Source organism: Lotus japonicus, chromosome 3 (genome assembly GCF_012489685.1).
Source record: "Lotus japonicus ecotype B-129 chromosome 3, LjGifu_v1.2".
Classification (NCBI taxonomy): Eukaryota; Viridiplantae; Streptophyta; class Magnoliopsida; order Fabales; family Fabaceae; genus Lotus; species Lotus japonicus.
This window is the reverse complement of record NC_080043.1, coordinates 13,080,002-13,099,145: the sequence shown is the minus strand read 5'-3', so window position 1 is coordinate 13,099,145 and position 19,144 is coordinate 13,080,002. Positions and strand designations below refer to the sequence as shown.

Sequence of the window (19,144 nt, the reverse complement as noted above, 5' to 3'; positions counted from 1 at the left end):
CTTCATTCTTGTTTTGTTTATGTTTCATCATTTAAGCGTTCTCATTATCTCGGCTAGCAAATTAACTCAAAAGAGAAGGAACATCAATTAATTAGCTTTCATGCATCATAACCAACTTGAAAAGAAATATAATGAATGATTAAACATAAAAGAGATCTTTGATACCAAATATATGAGTTGAAGCCATAGGGAAAATCATCAAGCAGCTCCGAGCACCTGTAACTTGGGGTCTCCACAATGTAGCATGAATCTCAACAATAAAGTAATCACAATCTAGAGGGGGAAAAACTTATAAAAAATTCTCACATCGAACCTGAATCAGAAACTCACCACTCACACGAACTTAGATTCTTCTTTCTTCTCTTGTCAATTATTGGGTTCCTATAGTTTCTTCTCGTTAGGATTCTCTTCCTCCTACTCTGAAAAGAACAAAGAAATAAAATGAAAACAGAAAATAAGAACCCAAATAAATATTGATAATCCAAAGCAAGAAGAGAAATAGTAGAGAACTGAATACCTTGAAACGCGAGATAGAGATTTGACTCATACAGGAAGACACCGCAAGCTCCTTCTTTTCGAAAAATAAAAGAGGGCAGAAGATGAATTAGTTTCAATTGCAAAATTCAGATATGGGACATTGGAACAAATATATCAAAAGAGGATGAGGAAAATAATCTAATTTCTCAACAACATTTATGTCAAACACTTACACAATTATCACATTACCCAATTATCGCCCCACATGAAGCAAGTTGCATACTCGAGTGATCTTCCTCATTTTTCCTCCATGTCAACCGGTTCACGGTAGAGGCATATAGGGTACGAGATAACTGATGCAGTATTAGTAATGAGTAATCTAGGTAAATCTTAAATAATTAAGGCAAATCTTTTAAAATTTTCAAATTTTATGAAAAAGTTTATCAGATTTAAAATTACCTTTAAAAAATCGGTTTCAAGATTTGTTATGGAAATAAATTTTAGGTGAAGAAAAAGTTTATTTTTAGAGTATTAATTACATTTTATGTTATTTTTATTGAATTTTCCGTTTTTTATTTAATTATGGATTTTAAGATAAATTAAGATAACATCAAGAAATAAACAACCTAAATCCTAATCAAATCTAAAATTTAAAAAGATAATAAATAAAGATAGATAAAAACTACAAAAATCTAGCAAATCACAATAAAAACTCATAAAATCCTAAATTAATTAAAAAAATCGAAAATTCAACAAAAATAGCATAAAATTAATTAATACTCTAAAAATAAATAATAAGATAAAGGCTAAAAAGCATTTTTTGCCCCTGATGTTTTAAGTTTGTGCAAACTATGCCCCTATTCCATTTTTGTCGACGTTTCTACCCCTCATGTTTTCAAACAGTGCACCGTCTACCCCTCCGTCAGTCAGGCTTTCTCAGGAGAGGTTCCTGAGTGGATTTGAGAGATGAAGATGAGTATATGAAGTTAATGATGATCAAGAAAATGATATAAATTAAATTTGCTTGATGTATATATCAATTATGTATGTAACTGAACTGGTTAAATGCATGTTTTGCTACTTACAAGTCTTGAGTTTGAATCTCCCTTGCCCATTTTTTCCAATTTCACTTGTAATTTCAACGTGACAGGTCCAAAAAATATAAAAAAAACCACATCAGCTCATTCTGTTAGTTTTTTAACGTCTGACTGACGGAGGGGTAGACGGTGCATTGTTTGAAAATATGAGGGGTAGAAACATCGACCAAAATAGAGTAGGGGTAGAATTTGCACAAGCTTGAAATATCAGGGGCCAAAAGTGCCTTTTAGCCTAAGATAAATTAAGATAAAATCATGAAATAAACAATCTAAATCCTAATCAAATCTAAAATTTAAAAAGGTACTAAATAAATATAGATAAAAACTATCAAAATCTAGCAAATCACAATAAAAACTCATAAAATCCTAAATTAATTACAAAACCGAAAATTCAACAAAAATAGCACAAAAATGAATTAATACTCTAAAAATAAATAATAAGATAAATTAAGATAAAATCATGAAATAAACAACATAAATCCTAATCAAATCTAAAATTTAAAAAGGTACTAAATAAATATAGATAAAAACTATCAAAATCTAGCAAATCACAATAAAAACTCATAAAATTCTGAATTAATTAAAAATCCGAAAATTCAATAAAAATACCATAAAAATTAATTAATACTCTAAAAATAAATCAAAAATAAATTAAGATAAAATCAAGAAATAAACAACCTAAATACTAATCAAATCTAAAATTTAAAAATGTATTTTTTATGAGAATTAACCGGAAAATGACACGTGTAATTTTTTTTATGAGAATTAACGTGAGAATAACACGTCACTAAGAATTATCGTGAGAATGACACGTCACTAAATGTGCTTGATAGAAGTTCTGCTTTTCTAATATTGATTGATTGATGTTTTATAATAGTAGTTGCTTACTATTGCAAAATGAATTCAATGAAAGTTATATTTTGATTTACTAAATTGCATGTAATGGGTATGTGTATAAGTATATAGGTATTTAGAGGGTACATGGGCGAACATTCAAATTGCAACCCATGTTGGTATAATGATGAGTAATTTCAAGAATGTGGGTATGAGGATGAGTACTATAATGTCTAACCCTACTCATTCCCAACTCTGTAAGAAATAATTGTAATTTATATATGATTATAAAACATCAAATAGATTGAGTTAATTGTGTACCTGTCAAATCATGAGTGTACTTTTCTTTTATTATATTTTCCCTTCTTGTTCACTTAATCCAAACGACTAAAAAGTCATTTTATTTTACTTTCCTTCCATATTCCCTCCCTACATTTTCTTTCCTCTTATTTTCACCTCTTAACCAAATAAATTGTAATTTTTTTGTAAAATGTTGATGTGGCTTAACGTGAGAGCAATTGTGAAGTGAGTATCAAACTCTCCTGAGTGAGTACCTTAATTTATATAATTTCCTAACAAAACACACATCGTCCTGGCAACGACAACTACTCGCTACCGTCACCTATTATGACGCATGCTAGCTGTCACGGGCAGAGTGAGTTTTTTATGTGCTGAATGGCACCGAAGGAAAGTAATTGGAAAGATAAGAAAATTGACATTCGTGTTGTTATTAGCGAACTGAATGGTAAGCGTAGTCAGAGTAAACGATGGAAGCATTATATATATATATAGGCAGTGACTATTTGCGCCTCCTATTTTGCTAAACTCGCCATCCCCAAAACTGTAAAAAGACCAAAATACCCTTCAGTAATTTAAATTTAAAAAAAAAAAAACTACCTCATCTTCATCTTTCCCTACAAACCCTCCCCCCTCTCTCAACCGTATAACCCCTCTTCTTCTCCAACCAAATTTCAAAATTTTCAACCCTCACAAAATCAAGTCTCTCAAACTCATATTAACCCACAACTAAGTCAAGAAGAGGAAGAGAAAGGAGGACAACACCCACAAGAAGAACAACAATGTAAGTTATTTCTTACAAGTTTTCGAGGCTTAGGTTGTATTTTGTGTCTTCATTCAGTCCCTCGATTTGATTCTGCCATGGGAGGATGTTTCGTGACTTGCCCGCACTCTAAACTGCGGACATGTTTTATGACTATCGCATGTTGAAGTGCGGTTAGCCTGTGAGTTGTAGAAAAATACGTTCCGCAATTTTAAGTGCGGAGGCTTCCGGAACTATTATTCCAACACATCAAGTTCCGCACTTTTAAGTGCGGGAAAATAAATTTTATTTAGGTAGCAGTACCAGACCTTAACACGATTGAAATTACTAAGTTTTTCACTTCCGCACTTATGTTAGCGGGAGTGTGTAATTTGCTTCACTACCGCATGTTTAAGTGCGGGACTAACCAGTTACGTCGGGAAGTCGCGAAATCGCGATGAAAGCTAAAAAAAAGCTGAAAAAAAGCTCGAAAAAAGGTAAAAACTTACATGGGTAAGCTTCTATTCTTGACTTGAGATCACCCAAAAGAAGTTGGGAGTGGAGGATGAAGAGGAGGGTGAGGAGGAGGGTGAGGAGGAAGAATGAGATGGTGTGTGGGAAGTAACCTTTTTATGTTTTTTTTTTACTAAGGGCAATGTTGGAATTTTTAAAAAATGAGATGGCGGACTTAGTAAAATGGGGAGGCGCAAATAGTCACTGCCATATATATATATATAGAGAGAGAGATGTATTTTAGGGGTGTACAAGACCCGTCCCTACTCGTCAACCCGTCCCGGCCCAAGCCTTTAGGGCCGGGTTCCGATCATTAAAAGAGACCGGGTTCGGGTTGATCTTTGAGTTACCCGACTTCGGGTAGGGTCGGGTTCAGGTTGACACTCGGGTCACCCGGCCCGACCCACATATATATTTTATAAAATTTTAATTTGCTATAATGATTAAAATGTGATACATGGTGCTCAAATTTATCTTACCATGTAGATGAGATTAAAATGTCTAACATCTATCTTATGAATTAAATAAGCGTTTGTCAAACTATGCACACTTTCATGTTCTAACAAGAGAAAATCATGTAGTTTGAATTGGTTTTTGTTTTCATCTTCATGTCTCCGCTAGGGTTTCCTTTGGCGGCTAGGGTTCAGCCACGTTGACCAACGTTCTTGGCTCTACTTTTCAGCGTTTTGACGGCAAGACTTTCTCGTGACTGATTCACGTAGACCCTCTCGACTGTGATCATCGTCTTTTCCTTGCTTTTTCTGGAAAGTTCCTCTGATGGCAGATATACCTGACTTTGTTTTGAATGAAGAGGAGAGTGACGCTCTTGAATTTGGTAGCCTGGGTGCTGACCCTTCGCTGAGTGCAGACGTATGGCTGGCGGTGAAGGTCCAAGCCAAAAACCAGGTGAGCGGGAGGGCTTTTAAAGAAGTTCTGGCTAATCTATGGCAGTCACGAAACTGTGTGGAGGTGCACCAGGCGGGGATGAACCTCTTCTCTCTCAGGTTTTCTTCGCCAAGAGACAGAGATCTTGTCCTCCGGTCTGGACCTTGGTTTTTCGACAGGTACGTTTTGGTGCTGAGTTTGCTTAATGGGGCTCCTGTTAATCCACCAATCCCTCTTGGTGGTGTCCCATTTTGGGTCCAGGTGCATCACCTTCCCCCTGGCGAGGTTCGTACCGAGGCGGCAGCAAGGCTTATTGCTCGCACCTTTGCGGGTTACATGGACTGGGATCGCTCGGAGCAGAATAAGTATGGTCCTTTTTTCAGAGTTAGGGTGTGGGTAGACTCGGGCGCTCCTCTACGTAGAGGTCGCCTCCTCACAGTCCCGGGAAAGCCTCCACTGAAGTTGGTGTTCAAATATGAGAAGTTGAAGAATTTTTGCTATCGGTGTGGCCTTTTGGATCACGTGTTACGTGACTGTGATGTTGAGAATGACGGCAACCCGCTTCCGTATGGTGGTTGGATCCGAGCTGAACCAACTCTACGTCCGTTTCTTGGTGCTCGCCGAGATGGCGGCCACGGAAATCAGACTCCTTTGAACGTGAATGAGGGGGGAGGTTCCAATCAAAAGGTGGCTATTGATGATGAATTGGGTACGAATGGGGCTGTTGATGAAGAATCAGGTAAGAATATGGATGAGGTGGATGAAGTGGCTCAAACTAATGATAATACATGTACAGATTTGGAGAAACAAAAAGCTTCTATAGCTAGTTCACACGTGATGGATAATAAGGTGGTGGGCACTTATGATATTGGTGGCAACCGTGAGGACAAATTGATTTTAGGACCAAGGAAGAGAGCAGGTGACTTGACTTCGGCATCAGCTCGTACGGGGTTCTCACCCCCCCTTAAGAAGTTAAACTCTGATATTGGTTTGGGATCGGCGGCGACTGCGGGGCAGTCCCGCCCACCTCAATGAGGATTTTAGCGTGGAACTGCCGCGGGCTTGGGAACCGGCGGGCAGCTAGGGCATTCCGGATGCTCATCCACTCCAAAGCTCCCGATGTTTGCTTTGTTTCGGAAACTCGTTTATTTGAGGCAGAAATGTTACGACAGAGAGGGGTCGGGGCCTTTTTAATTTATTTCCAGTCCGTTGTGCTGGTACTATTCATTCTCGTGCTGGTGGTTTGTGTTTGCTTTGGCGGGAGGGTATTGATGTGGGAATTATTAGCTCTTCTCTTAACCATATTCGTTTCTCAGTGGTTCACCCTGAGTCTCAAGCCTATATGGAGTGCCTTGCAGTTTATGGTTTCCCTGAGGAGCGTAATAAAAGGAGGACTTGGGAGATGATTCAAAATTTGAAACCGGCAAGCTCTATTCCTTGGGCTTGCTTTGGAGATTTCAATGATATCTTATCGCCTGATGATAAACTGGGAGGAGACCCTCTAGATTTGGGTCGTCTTCAGGAGAGAGCTTTAATCCGCAGTCAGTGTGGCTTACAGGAGGTGGACTTCTCTGGGAAACGCTTTACATGGACCAATAATAGAGATCCTCCGGGTACTATTGAGGAGCGGCTGGATTTTGTTTTGGTGAATCGGGCTTGGAAAGATCTGTGGCCGGTGTCCAATGTGGCTCATCTTTTGCGTTACAAGTCGGACCATTGCCCGATCTTTTTTTGTTCAGGGAACCGTAAGCATAGAGTGGAAAAGAAGAGGGAGCACATATTTCGTTTTGAGGAATTATGGCTTCAAGAGGGGGAGGCGTGTGCTGAGGTGGTGAGGGGGGTGTGGGAGTATTCTCCACTGGGGATCACACAAAAGATAGCAGAGGTGGGGAGTGCGTTGGAGGTGTGGGGAAGGGACACGTTTGGAGACTTGCCTAAGAAGATCTCCGATGCTAGGGTTCTTCTTCAACGTCTTCAGAGAAGTGTTCAGACTGAGGTGGTATTACAGGAGATTAGTGAGACAGAGAAGGTCTTGGATGTGCTTCTAGAGCAGGAAGAGATAATTTGGAGCCAACGCTCACGAGCTACTTGGCTTAGACATGGGGACAGAAACTCTAGATTCTTTCATCAGAAAGCTTCGCAACGACGTCAGCGTAATATGATTGAGTGCATTCGGGATGCTAATGGAAGAGAGGTGGAGACAGATGGGGAGATCTCACAGGTGTTGACGACTTACTTTTTGGATTTGTTTAGTAGTTCTAATCCTTCGGGGATAGAGGAGGCGGTGTCTCTAGTGGCGAACCGGGTAACACCAGTTCAAAAGGAAATTCTTTTGACCCCCTTCTCTAAGGAGGATGTGGAGGAGGCCCTCTTCCAGATGCATCCGACCAAGGCACCAGGTGTAGATGGTCTCCCGGCTTTGTTCTACCAGAAGTTTTGGAGCATTATTGGAGATGAGGTCTCCCAGTTTTGCTTGCAAGTCCTTCAAGGAAACACTGATCCAGGTATGATAAATCAAACTTTGCTGGTTCTAATTCCTAAAGTTAAATCTCATGAGCATGCTAGTCAGTTTAGGCCAATTAGCCTTTGTAATGTAATCTTTAAGATTATTACGAAGTGTCTTGCAAATAGGTTGAAATTAATTTTGCCAAATTTAATTTGTGAAACACAAAGTGCATTTGTACCAGGTCTAGGGGTGAGCATCGGGCGGGTTCGGGCGGTTCGGGCCCAAAATCCTTACACCGATGTAAACCGTAAACATGAATATCAAGACCGTTTATGCATCCGGGTAGGTCGGGTTTCGGGTTGAACGGTTGACGGGTAACACGGGTGGGTTGCAGCGGGTTCAATGTAAGAAAAAAAAAACAGACGAAGAAGAAAAGCTTGAATTGTCTTCAAGGATGGCCCTTCAGTGACAAAAGCTTTGATTTTTTCCTTCAAGAAGGCATCTGAGAAGAAGATGACAGTGATGCAAAATCAAAGATGGAAGAAGAGATGCAGGCGAAACCACGGTGAGTATGACTTGTGAGGAGGAGGAAGGGGGATCGCAGTTTGATGGTGCTCGCATTTTAGGGGATTCTCGGTGAGGCAAGGAAGAATGGTGGAGGAAAGAGCGGGTGTAGTCATGAAGAGGAAGAAGGAGAAGAATAGCAGTTTGGGAATGGATACAAGAAAATGAAAAGTAAAGGTGTTTTGGAAAGTAAAGGTGTTTTCTCGGTGAGGCAAAGGTTTTGTTTTGCCTTCATTTATTTATGTTTTCCCAAATAAAAAAATGATAAAGAGACATTGGAATGGAACGTGCACACTGCACAATGCATGGGAACAAGTGTAGCCTTAGTCATTATTACATTTGGTAGCAGTTGTGCACATATATTCACGTGATTCATTTAGTACTTCGGGCCGGTACGGGTTTCGACGGAAAATTTTACCACACCCGCACCCGCCCGGTTTCACCCGTGTCTAACTGTCACAGTTCACCCGAAAACCCGTGAGCCCATTAAAACCCGCCCGTTTGAAAAAAAATGATTTCGGGTTGCTCGGGTACGGGTCGGAAGCGGGTTTATGCTCACCCCTAACCAGGTCGTCTCATTACAGATAATGCGTTAATTGCATTCGAATGTTTTCATTTTATGAAGAAAAGATCTCAGAGCCGGAATGGCATTATGGCACTCAAACTGGATATGTCTAAGGCATATGACCGGGTTGAGTGGCCTTTCCTTCAGTCAGTTATGGTTTCTATGGGATTCCCGCTTTGTTGGGTGAATTTGGTGATGAGATGTGTCTCTTCTGTTAGCTTCTCCATTTTGCTTAATGGCAATAGGTAGGCCCCTTTTGCCCCTCATAGAGGGTTGCGTCAAGGGGACCCTCTTTCGCCTTATTTATTTATTTTATGTGGAGAAGTCTTTTCAGCTATGATTAATAAGGCTGTTTTTGATTCCTCGTTACATGGGGTTAAGATTTCGCGCTCTGCGCCTATTATTTCTCATTTACTGTTTGCAGATGACAGTGTAATTTTTGCTCAGGCAAATGTGCAAGAGGCGGAGTGTATTAAAGGGATTCTCACTTCCTATGAGAGAGCTTCAGGTCAAGCTATTAACCTTGATAAGTCAATGCTTTCAGTTAGCCGATTTGTGCCACAAAATTGTTTACATGAGCTTTGTCAGCTTTTAGGAGTAAAGGCAGTGGAAAGTTTTGATAAGTATTTGGGTTTGCCGACAATCATTGGAAAGTCCAAGACTCAAATATTTAACTTTGTAAAGGAAAGAGTTTGGAAGAAGCTTAAGGGGTGGAAGGAGAAATCCTTATCTCGAGCAGGTAGAGAGGTTCTTGTCAAAGCTGTGGCGCAATCAATACCGGCCTATGTTATGTCTTGCTTTGTTCTCCCTGATGGCCTTTGTGATCAGATTGAGGGTATGATAAGTAAGTTCTATTGGGGTGGAGATGTCTCTAGGCGGAGCCTTCACTGGGCCTCGTGGAATAAACTTTGTCGGCCAAAAGATGAAGGTGGACTTGGGTTTCGTGATTTTAAATCGTTTAATTTGGCCCTTGTGGCTAAAAATTGGTGGAGGATAAATACTTTTCCTGACTCTCTTTTCAGTCGTGTGTTTAAGTCGGTTTACTTCCCAAGTAGTAATCTTTTGGGGGCAAGAAAAGGGTATAAGCCTAGTTATGCTTGGTCAAGCATTTGGAAATCGCGTTGGGTCTTTGAAAGAGGCAGAAGATGGCGAATAGGGGATGGTAGGTCTGTGGATATTGTGAGGGATGCTTGGCTCCCTAATGGTTCTCCTTTGGTGTATCGCCAGGATCTAATTGACGAGTTAAATTTAAAAGTTGTGGCCGATTTGCTGGACCATGGGAGGTGGCGAGTAAACTTGGTGGAGCTGGTTTTTAACCCAGCTACAGCAGCAACTATTCTTGCTGTGCCTTTGCCTATTCAGCCCTCCGGTGATCGTTTCTTTTGGCCCGAGTCGTCGGATGGTTGGTACTATGTGAAATCTGGATATGAGTTCATTAGGAGGCTGAATACTCAGGAGGAAGCATCGTCTTCAAGAGCTCCTACTCTACCAGCCTCGGTTTGGAAGCTTATTTGGAAATCATGTGCGTTACCTCGCTGTAAAGAGGTTGTGTGGAGGGCTGTTTCGGGTTTCATGCCTGTTCGAACCAAGCTTCGCAAGAGAGGTTTAGATGTGGATCCTTTATGCCCATGGTGTGGGATTGAGGAGGAATCAATTCCTCATGTGTTGCTCGAGTGCTTCTGTATTAGGAGGGTTTGGTTTGCTGTTTTGGGTGTTCATGTGACAGGGGCAACATCTTTTCATGCATCAGTATTGCAAATATTGGAGGGGGTGGGGGCTGAGATGGTGGCCAGGTTCTTCACGACAGTGTATGCTATTTGGGAGGCTAGAAACGCCTGCGTGTTTGAGGATAGGGAGCTGTCCATTGGTGCGATTATGGACCGTGTGCGTGCATTGGAGGCGCTTCCACGTCCAACGGTTCTTCCACGTTCGTCTATTCACACCGGGGTTGCTACATGGAAACGGCCTGCAGCTGGGTGGATTAAGGTGAATTTTGACGCTTCTGTTCGACGTTCCATGGCGGGGTTTGGTATGGTGGCGCGGGATGAGGAGGGTATGATCCTTGCGGCAGCGACTTTAGCTCCTGTGATGATGCAATCAGCAGGTTTGGCAGAGGCACTTTGTCTGAGATGGGTGATGAGTCTTGCTCTAGAGCTTGGTTTCTTCAATGTTTGTTTTGAGACGGATTCTCTTCAGCTTTTCCAGTGGTGGAGGCGGCGCAGCAGATGATGCTCTTATTTAGATTTAATTATTTCTGATTGTCGTTCTTTAGTTTCATCTTTTACTCTGCTGGATCTTTTGTTTGTTCGTCGTTCCGGCAACACTGCCGCTGACTTTTTAGCCCGGGGAGCCTCCTCTTTTGCTGTTTGGATAGAGGAAGGCCCTCCTGGTCTTGACACTTTTGTTGCTTCTGATGCTTTGGCTTCGATGCCGGCTTGATTTATATATTTGAACCACTTTCAAAAAAAAAAAAAAAAGAGAAAATCATGTGTGTGTATTATGATGTGTGAGACAGGTGAATAAATGATCAAACAAAATGTAAACCTCAAGTGCAATAGATTATGAAAGAATTGGATCATTTCAAGTTATTTCTTCCAAAAAATAGTTCTAACTTATAACTCTTTTAGTATGTTACTATCTTTAAATTTTACAATTAGTCTTAAACTTATTGTCCCTCGGGTCAACCCGGTCTCGTCCTACATAGACCCGTCCTAAATTGGACCCGCATAATGTCGGGTTGCTTCGGGTCTAGGGACGGGTTAGGGTCTATAAATTGGCCCGATCAATATTTAGGGTCGGGTTAGGGTTAACCAAAACCCGTCCCAACCCGTCCCTTGTACACCCTTAATGTATCTTATGAGAAAAGTGATCTTACAAGAGAAAATGAGAATAAATCACGACCGTTAGATCTAATCATGAATGGTCTGGATTAAAACATGAAGTCATGTGACTTTTTTAAATGATCACATGACCATTAATTTGATTTAATCTGAACCATTCATGATTAGATCTAACGGTCGTGATTTATTCTCATTTTCTCACATAAGATCACCTTCCTCATAAGATACATCCCCAATATATTACCTTTTTTTAGTTTAATAAAATTACTTTTTAATGTTTCTATATTAAAAATATTTAAAAGAGATTGCACTGTCAGTCAGAATACAGAATAGTGATTAGATACATAGACAGGGTTCGAGGTTCTCAGAATTGCGGTTGGTTTCAGTTCGAAGCACGTCCCAGCCTGCGTTTTCAACGCAATCTCTCGCTATCTAACGTCAGGATCACTCACCTCTCAAAGGTACTCTCTTTGTTTCGATCACTGCTTTTGTTCTTGTGTGATCCTGTGGTTTTGGTTTAGATGCCTTAGCTGATTGGTTGATCAATATGGGAATCTAAATTTGATGAATTGGATTGTTTTTCGGGTACCCATTTGGCCCATTACTGATCATCTGTGGATTTTGTCATCTGGGTATCATTGGTTTCTTCCTGTGTTTCTCTGGACTGGAAGTCCTCCAGAAATTATTTTTATTGTTATTATTATTAATTTTGTTGTTGTTGTTTAGATTTTTGTGATGTTTTGCTTAGGTGTTTTGTTAGTTAGCTTTGACATTTGATGTTAGAGTTGGTGGTGGTGCTACCTACTTCAGAACTCTGGCTTGTGCTAATGTTTTAAACTTTTTCTAAGAGATTTGAGTGATAGGGTTCAGTTTGATTATACCTTCTCCCTTCCCAGTCTTGTTTTCCCTCCCTTGTTTCAACTTTTAACAGAATTGTGCGGTTGCGTGTTGGGGGGACTTTGTATGTGTATGTGTTCTTCGCGCGCGCGCGTGTATTTCTTTGTGTGTCTATCTATAGTTGTGGCCACCGGCCATGTAGGTTGCAGGGTTTTACATTTAATGTAGGTAAAAACCCATATACTTTATAGTGGGAAAAAAGGTATGTCATGTGTTGGTTAAAATGTAACATAATGGCATGATCTTTTGTTAATTTCAAAAGGAGAGTAGTCATGTTGTGAACTGCTACATTTGATTTGAGAAATATTGAGCATGATCACTTTAAATATTTCAGCAATTAAAGACCGGAGTTATTTATTGTATCTTACTTCATGCATGATTGTGATTTACGTTGTCAATCCCGCGGGATAGTGAAGGCCCCAGTTTTCCAAAAAAAAGCCCCCAAATGTAAAATTTGGTTTACATTTGGGGGTTTTTATTTAGGGGTATTTCCGGGTTTTCGGAACAGAAAAAACCCTAGCACTTTGATTTTGTTCGATCTTTCCCTCTCTTCTACCCACATCGACCCTCTTCTTCTCTGTTCTATTGCTGCATCTTCCCTCTCTTCGACCCAGAATGGCCGGCGACCACCAAGACAGTACCTCCGACCTTTCTCCGGCGAGCATCACCTCTGTTCTACCCACTTCGACCCTCTTCTCCTCTGTTCTATCTTGTATTTATCATTGATTTAGTATGTATGTATATATATATATATGGTATAAATTATGCAAAATATAGACAAAAATTCACTATCCCGGCCATCCCGCTTTCCGGGAACCCGCTATCCCAGTTTTGAGGCTGGCCGCGATGAGCTGGGAAGTGGGATTGACAACATAGATTGTGATGTTACAGCACCATCACGTTGTGTGGCAGAAGGTGGCTGCTACACGTGCACGTTCACTCGTGTTTTCTGGTTGCTTCTGTCTTGCTCAATTTCTGCCACCAAGGCTGTTATCTGAACGTGTGCTAATACCCACATTCGTCCTCGATTTCTGGGTTTATGAAGCATCTTTTGCAGGGATACACATGTTTTGTCTGCATCATTTGCTTAAAAATCATACATGCTTTGAAACCCTTCTTCATTGATCATTCATGCAAAAATGTAATCTCTGTTTTGAACTCTTCTGTCTAACCTAGTGATACACTGCTCACTGGTGTCATTTTGTGGTGAACTTGGTGTTTTCTGATCTCCGACCCTCTGCTTGCAGATTTCAGTTCTTCATTTGGTCTTAGTTCACCGGTCAGAGCTCCTTGTTCTGTTTTTGTTTCACAGCTCACAGGTGTCTTCCCCCCCTGTATTCTTTTCACTCTTCTTCCTTCATATTTCACCGCTCACATTCTTCTAATTTTATCTAATCTATTCTGTTTTTTACCTGTTAATTCTGTCATCTGTTTTTGTGTGTGTGTGACTCTTTTTACTTCATTCCTATGTTCTTATATCTACTAGGGTGGTGGAGATTGTATGCTTAGACTATGACTTATTATTATTTATTATGAATGTCTTTGTTTTGGGTAATTATTTATTTTTGACTTATTTTTGATATTATAATCTTCCATATAGAGCCCCTGCTCTATTTGCTATCCCAGTGTAGTGTTTATAGACCGCTATCTGGAATTGATGGCTATGTTAACGACTTGGGCTATTGTTTTATAAACTATTTGTTGATTGTGTTATTTTGGGATTTTTTTTTGGGAATTATGCTACATTATATAACCTGCATGCATAGAGGATAATGAGTAAAGTGTTGTACTTTTATATGTAGTACTTTCGGGACAAATTGTGGCAGTATGAATAGGAAATGAAAACGGAAAAGGAAAATAAATCAAATGGGCCCTTGAGGTTGTTGTATGATCACATCACATAATATGTCAAACTTATTTGCTGTCCAATTTACAGAACTTATTAATTGGAAAATATTCTCCTTTTTACCTTGGGGTGTGTTATCCAGCCCCATTGGTTAATACTGCCTTTGAATTTTCTCATTTAGTTTGAGAAACACATTGTAAACTTGAGCTTATGTTTCGTAAGTTTTCTGCTGTCAATTTTTCTTGCATTAACTTGAGCTTTTCTATGAATTGATTTCTTGTGATGTTTATAGAGCTGATTAAACATGAAGTTATCTTAGCTTCCTTAGCCATGTGATTGAACTTTCAATATAATGAAGTGTTTGTACAAGCAGTTGTGATCCCGTCCCCTCCTTTTCATGGCTTCAATTGCAATGACTTTAGACATCAACAGAAGTTATGAACACTATTCCTGTGTTCTTATTTGACAGCAGTTTTGGTCAATTGGTTTATTAACACTTTCATTTTTGTTTATCCTTTCATTCTATTTTCTTTTCAAATATCGGCCTCCTTCCTGATTTATTGTCGCCTTTTCTGGTTCATGTGAAAACCTCTAATATTTGCTTTATTTACATTAGCTGTTTGAATGTTGTGCTGAACTGAAGAGAGACGCAGATCTGAATTACTTAATAAATTCTTCACAAGCCTAAATGATCTTTTCCTGCCTCAGACCCAATGGCGAAGAGTTTGGGTGTCTCTCATTTGTGATAATCAGTCTGCCTTGCAAATTGCCTCAAACCCAATGTTTCATGAGAGAATCAGACACATTGAGATAGATTGTCATTTTGTTAGAGAGAATATCGCATTAGGGGACATAAATACATGATTTACAGTTACCATAATTACATTATTTCTACCAAATACATGCTCAAGCTCTTAATTAACATTAGTCTTTTGGTCTAATTGTTTTTAACACTTTCTTTTCATCCTCCTGTTCTTCTCAATCAATCTTGGTCTCCTTTATTTAGTTGCTGTTGCATTTTCTGGTTCATGTGAAATATCAATCAATTTTAAATATTTGTTTTTTTAATGCAGTAACATTTGCCTGTGAAACTGTGTGCTTCTTGTACCTTTATGTTATGGCACAAAAAGACCGCAAGAAGGGCACTCAGAATCCTCCAGGGCAAAATGATCGCAATAAGGATTCAAATCCTCCTAAAGGGTCTGGTGAACCAGAGTCGAGTGACAAGAAAACTCCATGGCCACTGAAGGCCAAATCTAAAATCGTTAAGAAATCTAAGGGTGGTAAGTTTAAGACCATGAATAAAGGTTCTCAACAGATTGGGGAATATGGAAGAAATAGGAAGAACAAAAAAGTAGTAGGCCATAGTGATGAGCTGCCTAAAGAGAAGAGAGAGAAAGCTGAAAAGAATGAAGAGAAGGAAATTGAAAATGGGAGCACTAGTGGCAAACGTCCTGTTGAGAATAGAAGGCTGTGGTTTAAAAGAGATAAGATTGTAAAGTTGGATAAGAATGAACCAAAACTGAACAGTGAAGAGAAGAATAGAGAGTCGGACCGGAATGCGAGGAGTAGAGTAAACAAAACCAAAGATAATGGTACTGAAAATACTGAATCAAGTGAGAGAAAGAAAGAAAAACTTGGTGGTTTCATCTTCATGTGCAATGCGAAGACAAAACCTGACTGTTTCCGCCATCGTGTAATGGGTGTTCCAGCCGGTAAACAAGAGATTGTTTTAGGTATAAAGCCTGGGACTAAGCTTTTTCTGTATGATTTTGATCTGAAGCTGTTGTATGGGATTTACGAAGCTTCCTCTTCTGGTGGTATGAAACTTGAACCCCGTGCTTTTGGTGGTAACTTTCCTGCTCAGGTTAGTTCCTCTCATTTATTTCCTTTATCTAATTTGTCCTGATGTTTTTATTTATTATTATTTATGTTGTGTTGATGGTGTAACCTTCAGGTGCGGTTCAAGGTTGCTTCTGATTGTTTCCCAATACCTGAAAGCATTTTCAAGCAGGCCATCAAAGAAAATTACTCTGAAAAGAACAGGTTCAAAACAGAACTTACTGTTAGACAAGTGAGTATAAAATGTTGCCTCTGATGGGCTAGCTGTCAATGTATTTTACTCTATATCATTGATGATATTCAAATGTCTTCTTCCAGGTTAGGAAGCTCAGTGAATTTTTCCGACCAGTGGGTATTCATTCATCCTCGCAGCCTGTCCGCTCCCCTCCAAAAGCAATAATTCGAGATAGGGAAGCTGTTGATGGTGTTGGGAGGTCGTGGCCCCATTCGCATAGAGAAATACCTCATGTGCTGTCTCATGAAAGAGATGCGGGATTTGAACCGCAAGAGGAAGCTCGTCATGATTTATTTCTTACCGAAAAGAGTTACCGAGCTTATGGTCTCCAAGGACTCCAAGGAGAGAGAAGAAATGTGACTTCAGCTTCACTAGTTAATCCCATACATGATCCTTATGAGAGGGGTTATGAGAGAGAGCACCTTCATCAGGTGGACCCTGTCTACAGGAACATTGTCCCTGCACATGTAGAAAGTCTTCATGCTGATCCTCTTCGGAGTGAACACCAGACCTATGGTAATGGTGCTGCGATTTCTGAACATGCATATGTAGAAAGTCTTCGTGCTGATCCTCTTCGGAGTGAACACCAGACCTATGGTAATGGTGCTACGATTTCTGAACATGCATATGTAGAAAGTCTTCATGCTGATCCTCTTCGGAGTGAACACCAGACCTATGGTAATGGTGCTGTGATTTCTGAACATGCATATAATCCTTATCATGCCTATCGCTATGGTGCTGCAATTTCACCAAGGGGTTCATATTTGCCACCGTTGAGTAGAGAAGAAATTGGGGGAAGAACGCTGATTGGAACTGATGACTTACAAAGGAGAGAGGCTGTTCCAGATAGGCTTTACTCAACATATTCTACTGATGACTTGCAAAGGAGAGAGGCTGTTCCAGATAGGCTTTACTCAACATATTCTGCTGATGACTTGCAAAGGAGAGAGGCTGTTCCAGATAGGCTTTACTCAACATATTCTGCTGCTGATGCTTTGTCTGAATATAATCGGATGCAGCACTACCGGGGAGGACAATTGGAGGATGTAGCTGTTCCGGTTTCATCTCGATACTCTTTTGCCTCTGGCCCTTCATATTCCCTCCGTTAAATTAAATTTACCGGATTAATCCCCCTTTTCATATGTTCCTTAAAATTTTCTTCTTTTCTGATGACTGGCGGGAATTAAATAACTGTATGATATGTACTTTTTCTTAGGCACCTCTGGATTTTGAAAGCATTTTGTGTTGGAACTGAGATTCAATGTGCTAAATGCCTGGTTTCCTGGATTTAAAGGATTTCAGCAATTCTGGTTTTCATGTTCTTGCAGGCTGATAATTTCCGTAGAATTGGTTTGGAAATCATGTATGATTTAGTTAGTCCATTTGGTCTTGAATGTGGGATACTTTGTATGTTTAGGGCTTGTTTGATTCCGCTTTTTGAAAACTGTATTTTTATTTTTGAAACTGAAAAAAAAAACTAGTTTTAGAAACTTTTTTTTAAAATGCTTGAATGAGATGTTTTCCAACATTAAAAAAAAATTATGATTTGAAAACTAAAAACTGAAATTGAAGACATCTTTTAAATGTTCTGGTATTTTATTGTAAAAATTGATATTGAGAACTGTTTTTAAAAAACAGTGTTTTTTTAAAAAACTAACAAATTTTAAATTTTTTCCAAGAACCCTTTTGGGGTTTTAGTTTACTCAAAAAAAGCTGGCTATTATTGATGTTGTATTGAAATAGGTTCTCTCCCCATACCTAGTGCCTTACATCCTTCCCAACTCCCCACAGACAACTAACTATTATATTAACTCAGTTGAACGGGCTTGTTATGCGGTAATGTCTATTATGGTTCAGTAAAAAGTGAACCACCGTGGTTCACTTGAAATATTGGGAAAATTTCAAGATATTCCTAACCATAAACCAATATCCAATGCACCTCCCTCACCACCCTGATGATATTTGACAAGTTCTTCACCTTAAACCCCCTTCATCTACCTCCCTCTCCACAGCCTACATGAGGTTTCACTCTCGATGACAATGAGGACATCTACCTCCTCTCTCCCTCTCCACAACCTACATCACGTTTCACTCTCGGTGACAATGAGGTGATAGAAGGTGATTTTGTGTTGGGTGAGGGAGATGGTATGGTGGACGAACGCTGGTTTGGAGGAAGGTCTTGGCTACAATAAGGGAGGGATGCCTAATAAGAGAGGGTCGGAGGCATGGAGGGAGAGAAGGGGAGGAGATGTCGTGGAGGGAGGCAGTAGAGAGACATGGCGTTTTGCGATAAAGGGAAAAAAGAGGAAGATGAAAGTGTTGAAGATATTCTTGCAACTTAACTTTTAGATATGGTCTAATAAGTGCCCTTAAATACTAAATTGTTATATCTGACGGCCATGACATCATTGTAGCATGGTGATTCGCTTTCTAACGACACTATAAGTCGCCTTCATACACACTTCAAAACTAAGATTTCTAAGTTGGGAACTACGCTATGTTCACACATACATATATGAATGTAAAATCAAATAAGCTTAAGAGCCATTTGTTGAGGTTTTTAAATAAAAAATACTTTTAAGGAGGTTTGTGGTGAGGTGAGTTTTTCTTCAATAAATATTTTCTCAAAATAATCATTTTAGATTATAATCATAAGCTTTTTGAACAGCTTATCTATAATAGTTTTTTTAGTTTTGAAGATAGCTTATCTACAATAGTTGTAGAAGTGAGATTTTTTTTTTGACAGCGTAGAAGAGAGAAGTTGACTAAAGTAAAAAAAAGTGTTTTTTATAATTGTAACTAGCACAAATAGCTTCCATTTTCATCTAAGTTGATATGCAGAGACTTGAAGAAATCTATATGCAGAGACTTGAAGAAAGCTCATAGAATTGCTTTTCACCTTCTAAGATAATTTTCTAAAAGATGAATTTGAAGTTAGAGATTTTTCAAGCAATGAATAACTGTATCGACCAAGTAAAAGGTTCACAACATTTAAGTTAAGTGAAAAGCTTACAACAACCACTTATCTTTGTATTTTAGATACTTCAAAGCTATTTTTCAACTT

General features: G+C 39.4%; 1 protein-coding gene across 2 annotated transcripts; it reads left to right on the top strand.

Annotated features, from left to right (window-relative positions):
• Nucleotides 1–11,579: 11,579 nt before the first annotated feature.
• Nucleotides 11,580–17,395, top strand: LOC130746617 (uncharacterized). 2 transcript variants are annotated; one of them, XM_057599306.1, is made up of 5 exons: nt 11,580–11,721; nt 13,405–13,476; nt 15,077–15,870; nt 15,961–16,077; nt 16,164–17,395. In XM_057599306.1, exons 3-5 carry the CDS (start codon nt 15,121–15,123, stop codon nt 17,187–17,189), a joined length of 1,893 nt encoding a protein of 630 aa, XP_057455289.1. In that variant the 5' UTR covers nt 11,580–11,721; nt 13,405–13,476; nt 15,077–15,120; the 3' UTR covers nt 17,190–17,395. The 2 variants fall into 2 exon arrangements, with proteins under 2 accessions (XP_057455289.1, XP_057455288.1); XM_057599305.1 differs by lacking the exon at nt 13,405–13,476.
• The last annotated feature ends 1,749 nt before the right edge of the window (nt 17,396–19,144 follow it).

Coding starts and splice junctions, on each gene's coding strand:
- LOC130746617 (XM_057599305.1), top strand. CDS start 15,121: ATGGCACAAAAAGACCGCAAGAAGGGCACTCAGAATCCTCCAGGGCAA. Junction 15,871..15,960: donor GTGGTAACTTTCCTGCTCAG/GTTAGTTCCTCT, acceptor TGTAACCTTCAG/GTGCGGTTCAAGGTTGCTTC. Junction 16,078..16,163: donor CAGAACTTACTGTTAGACAA/GTGAGTATAAAA, acceptor GTCTTCTTCCAG/GTTAGGAAGCTCAGTGAATT.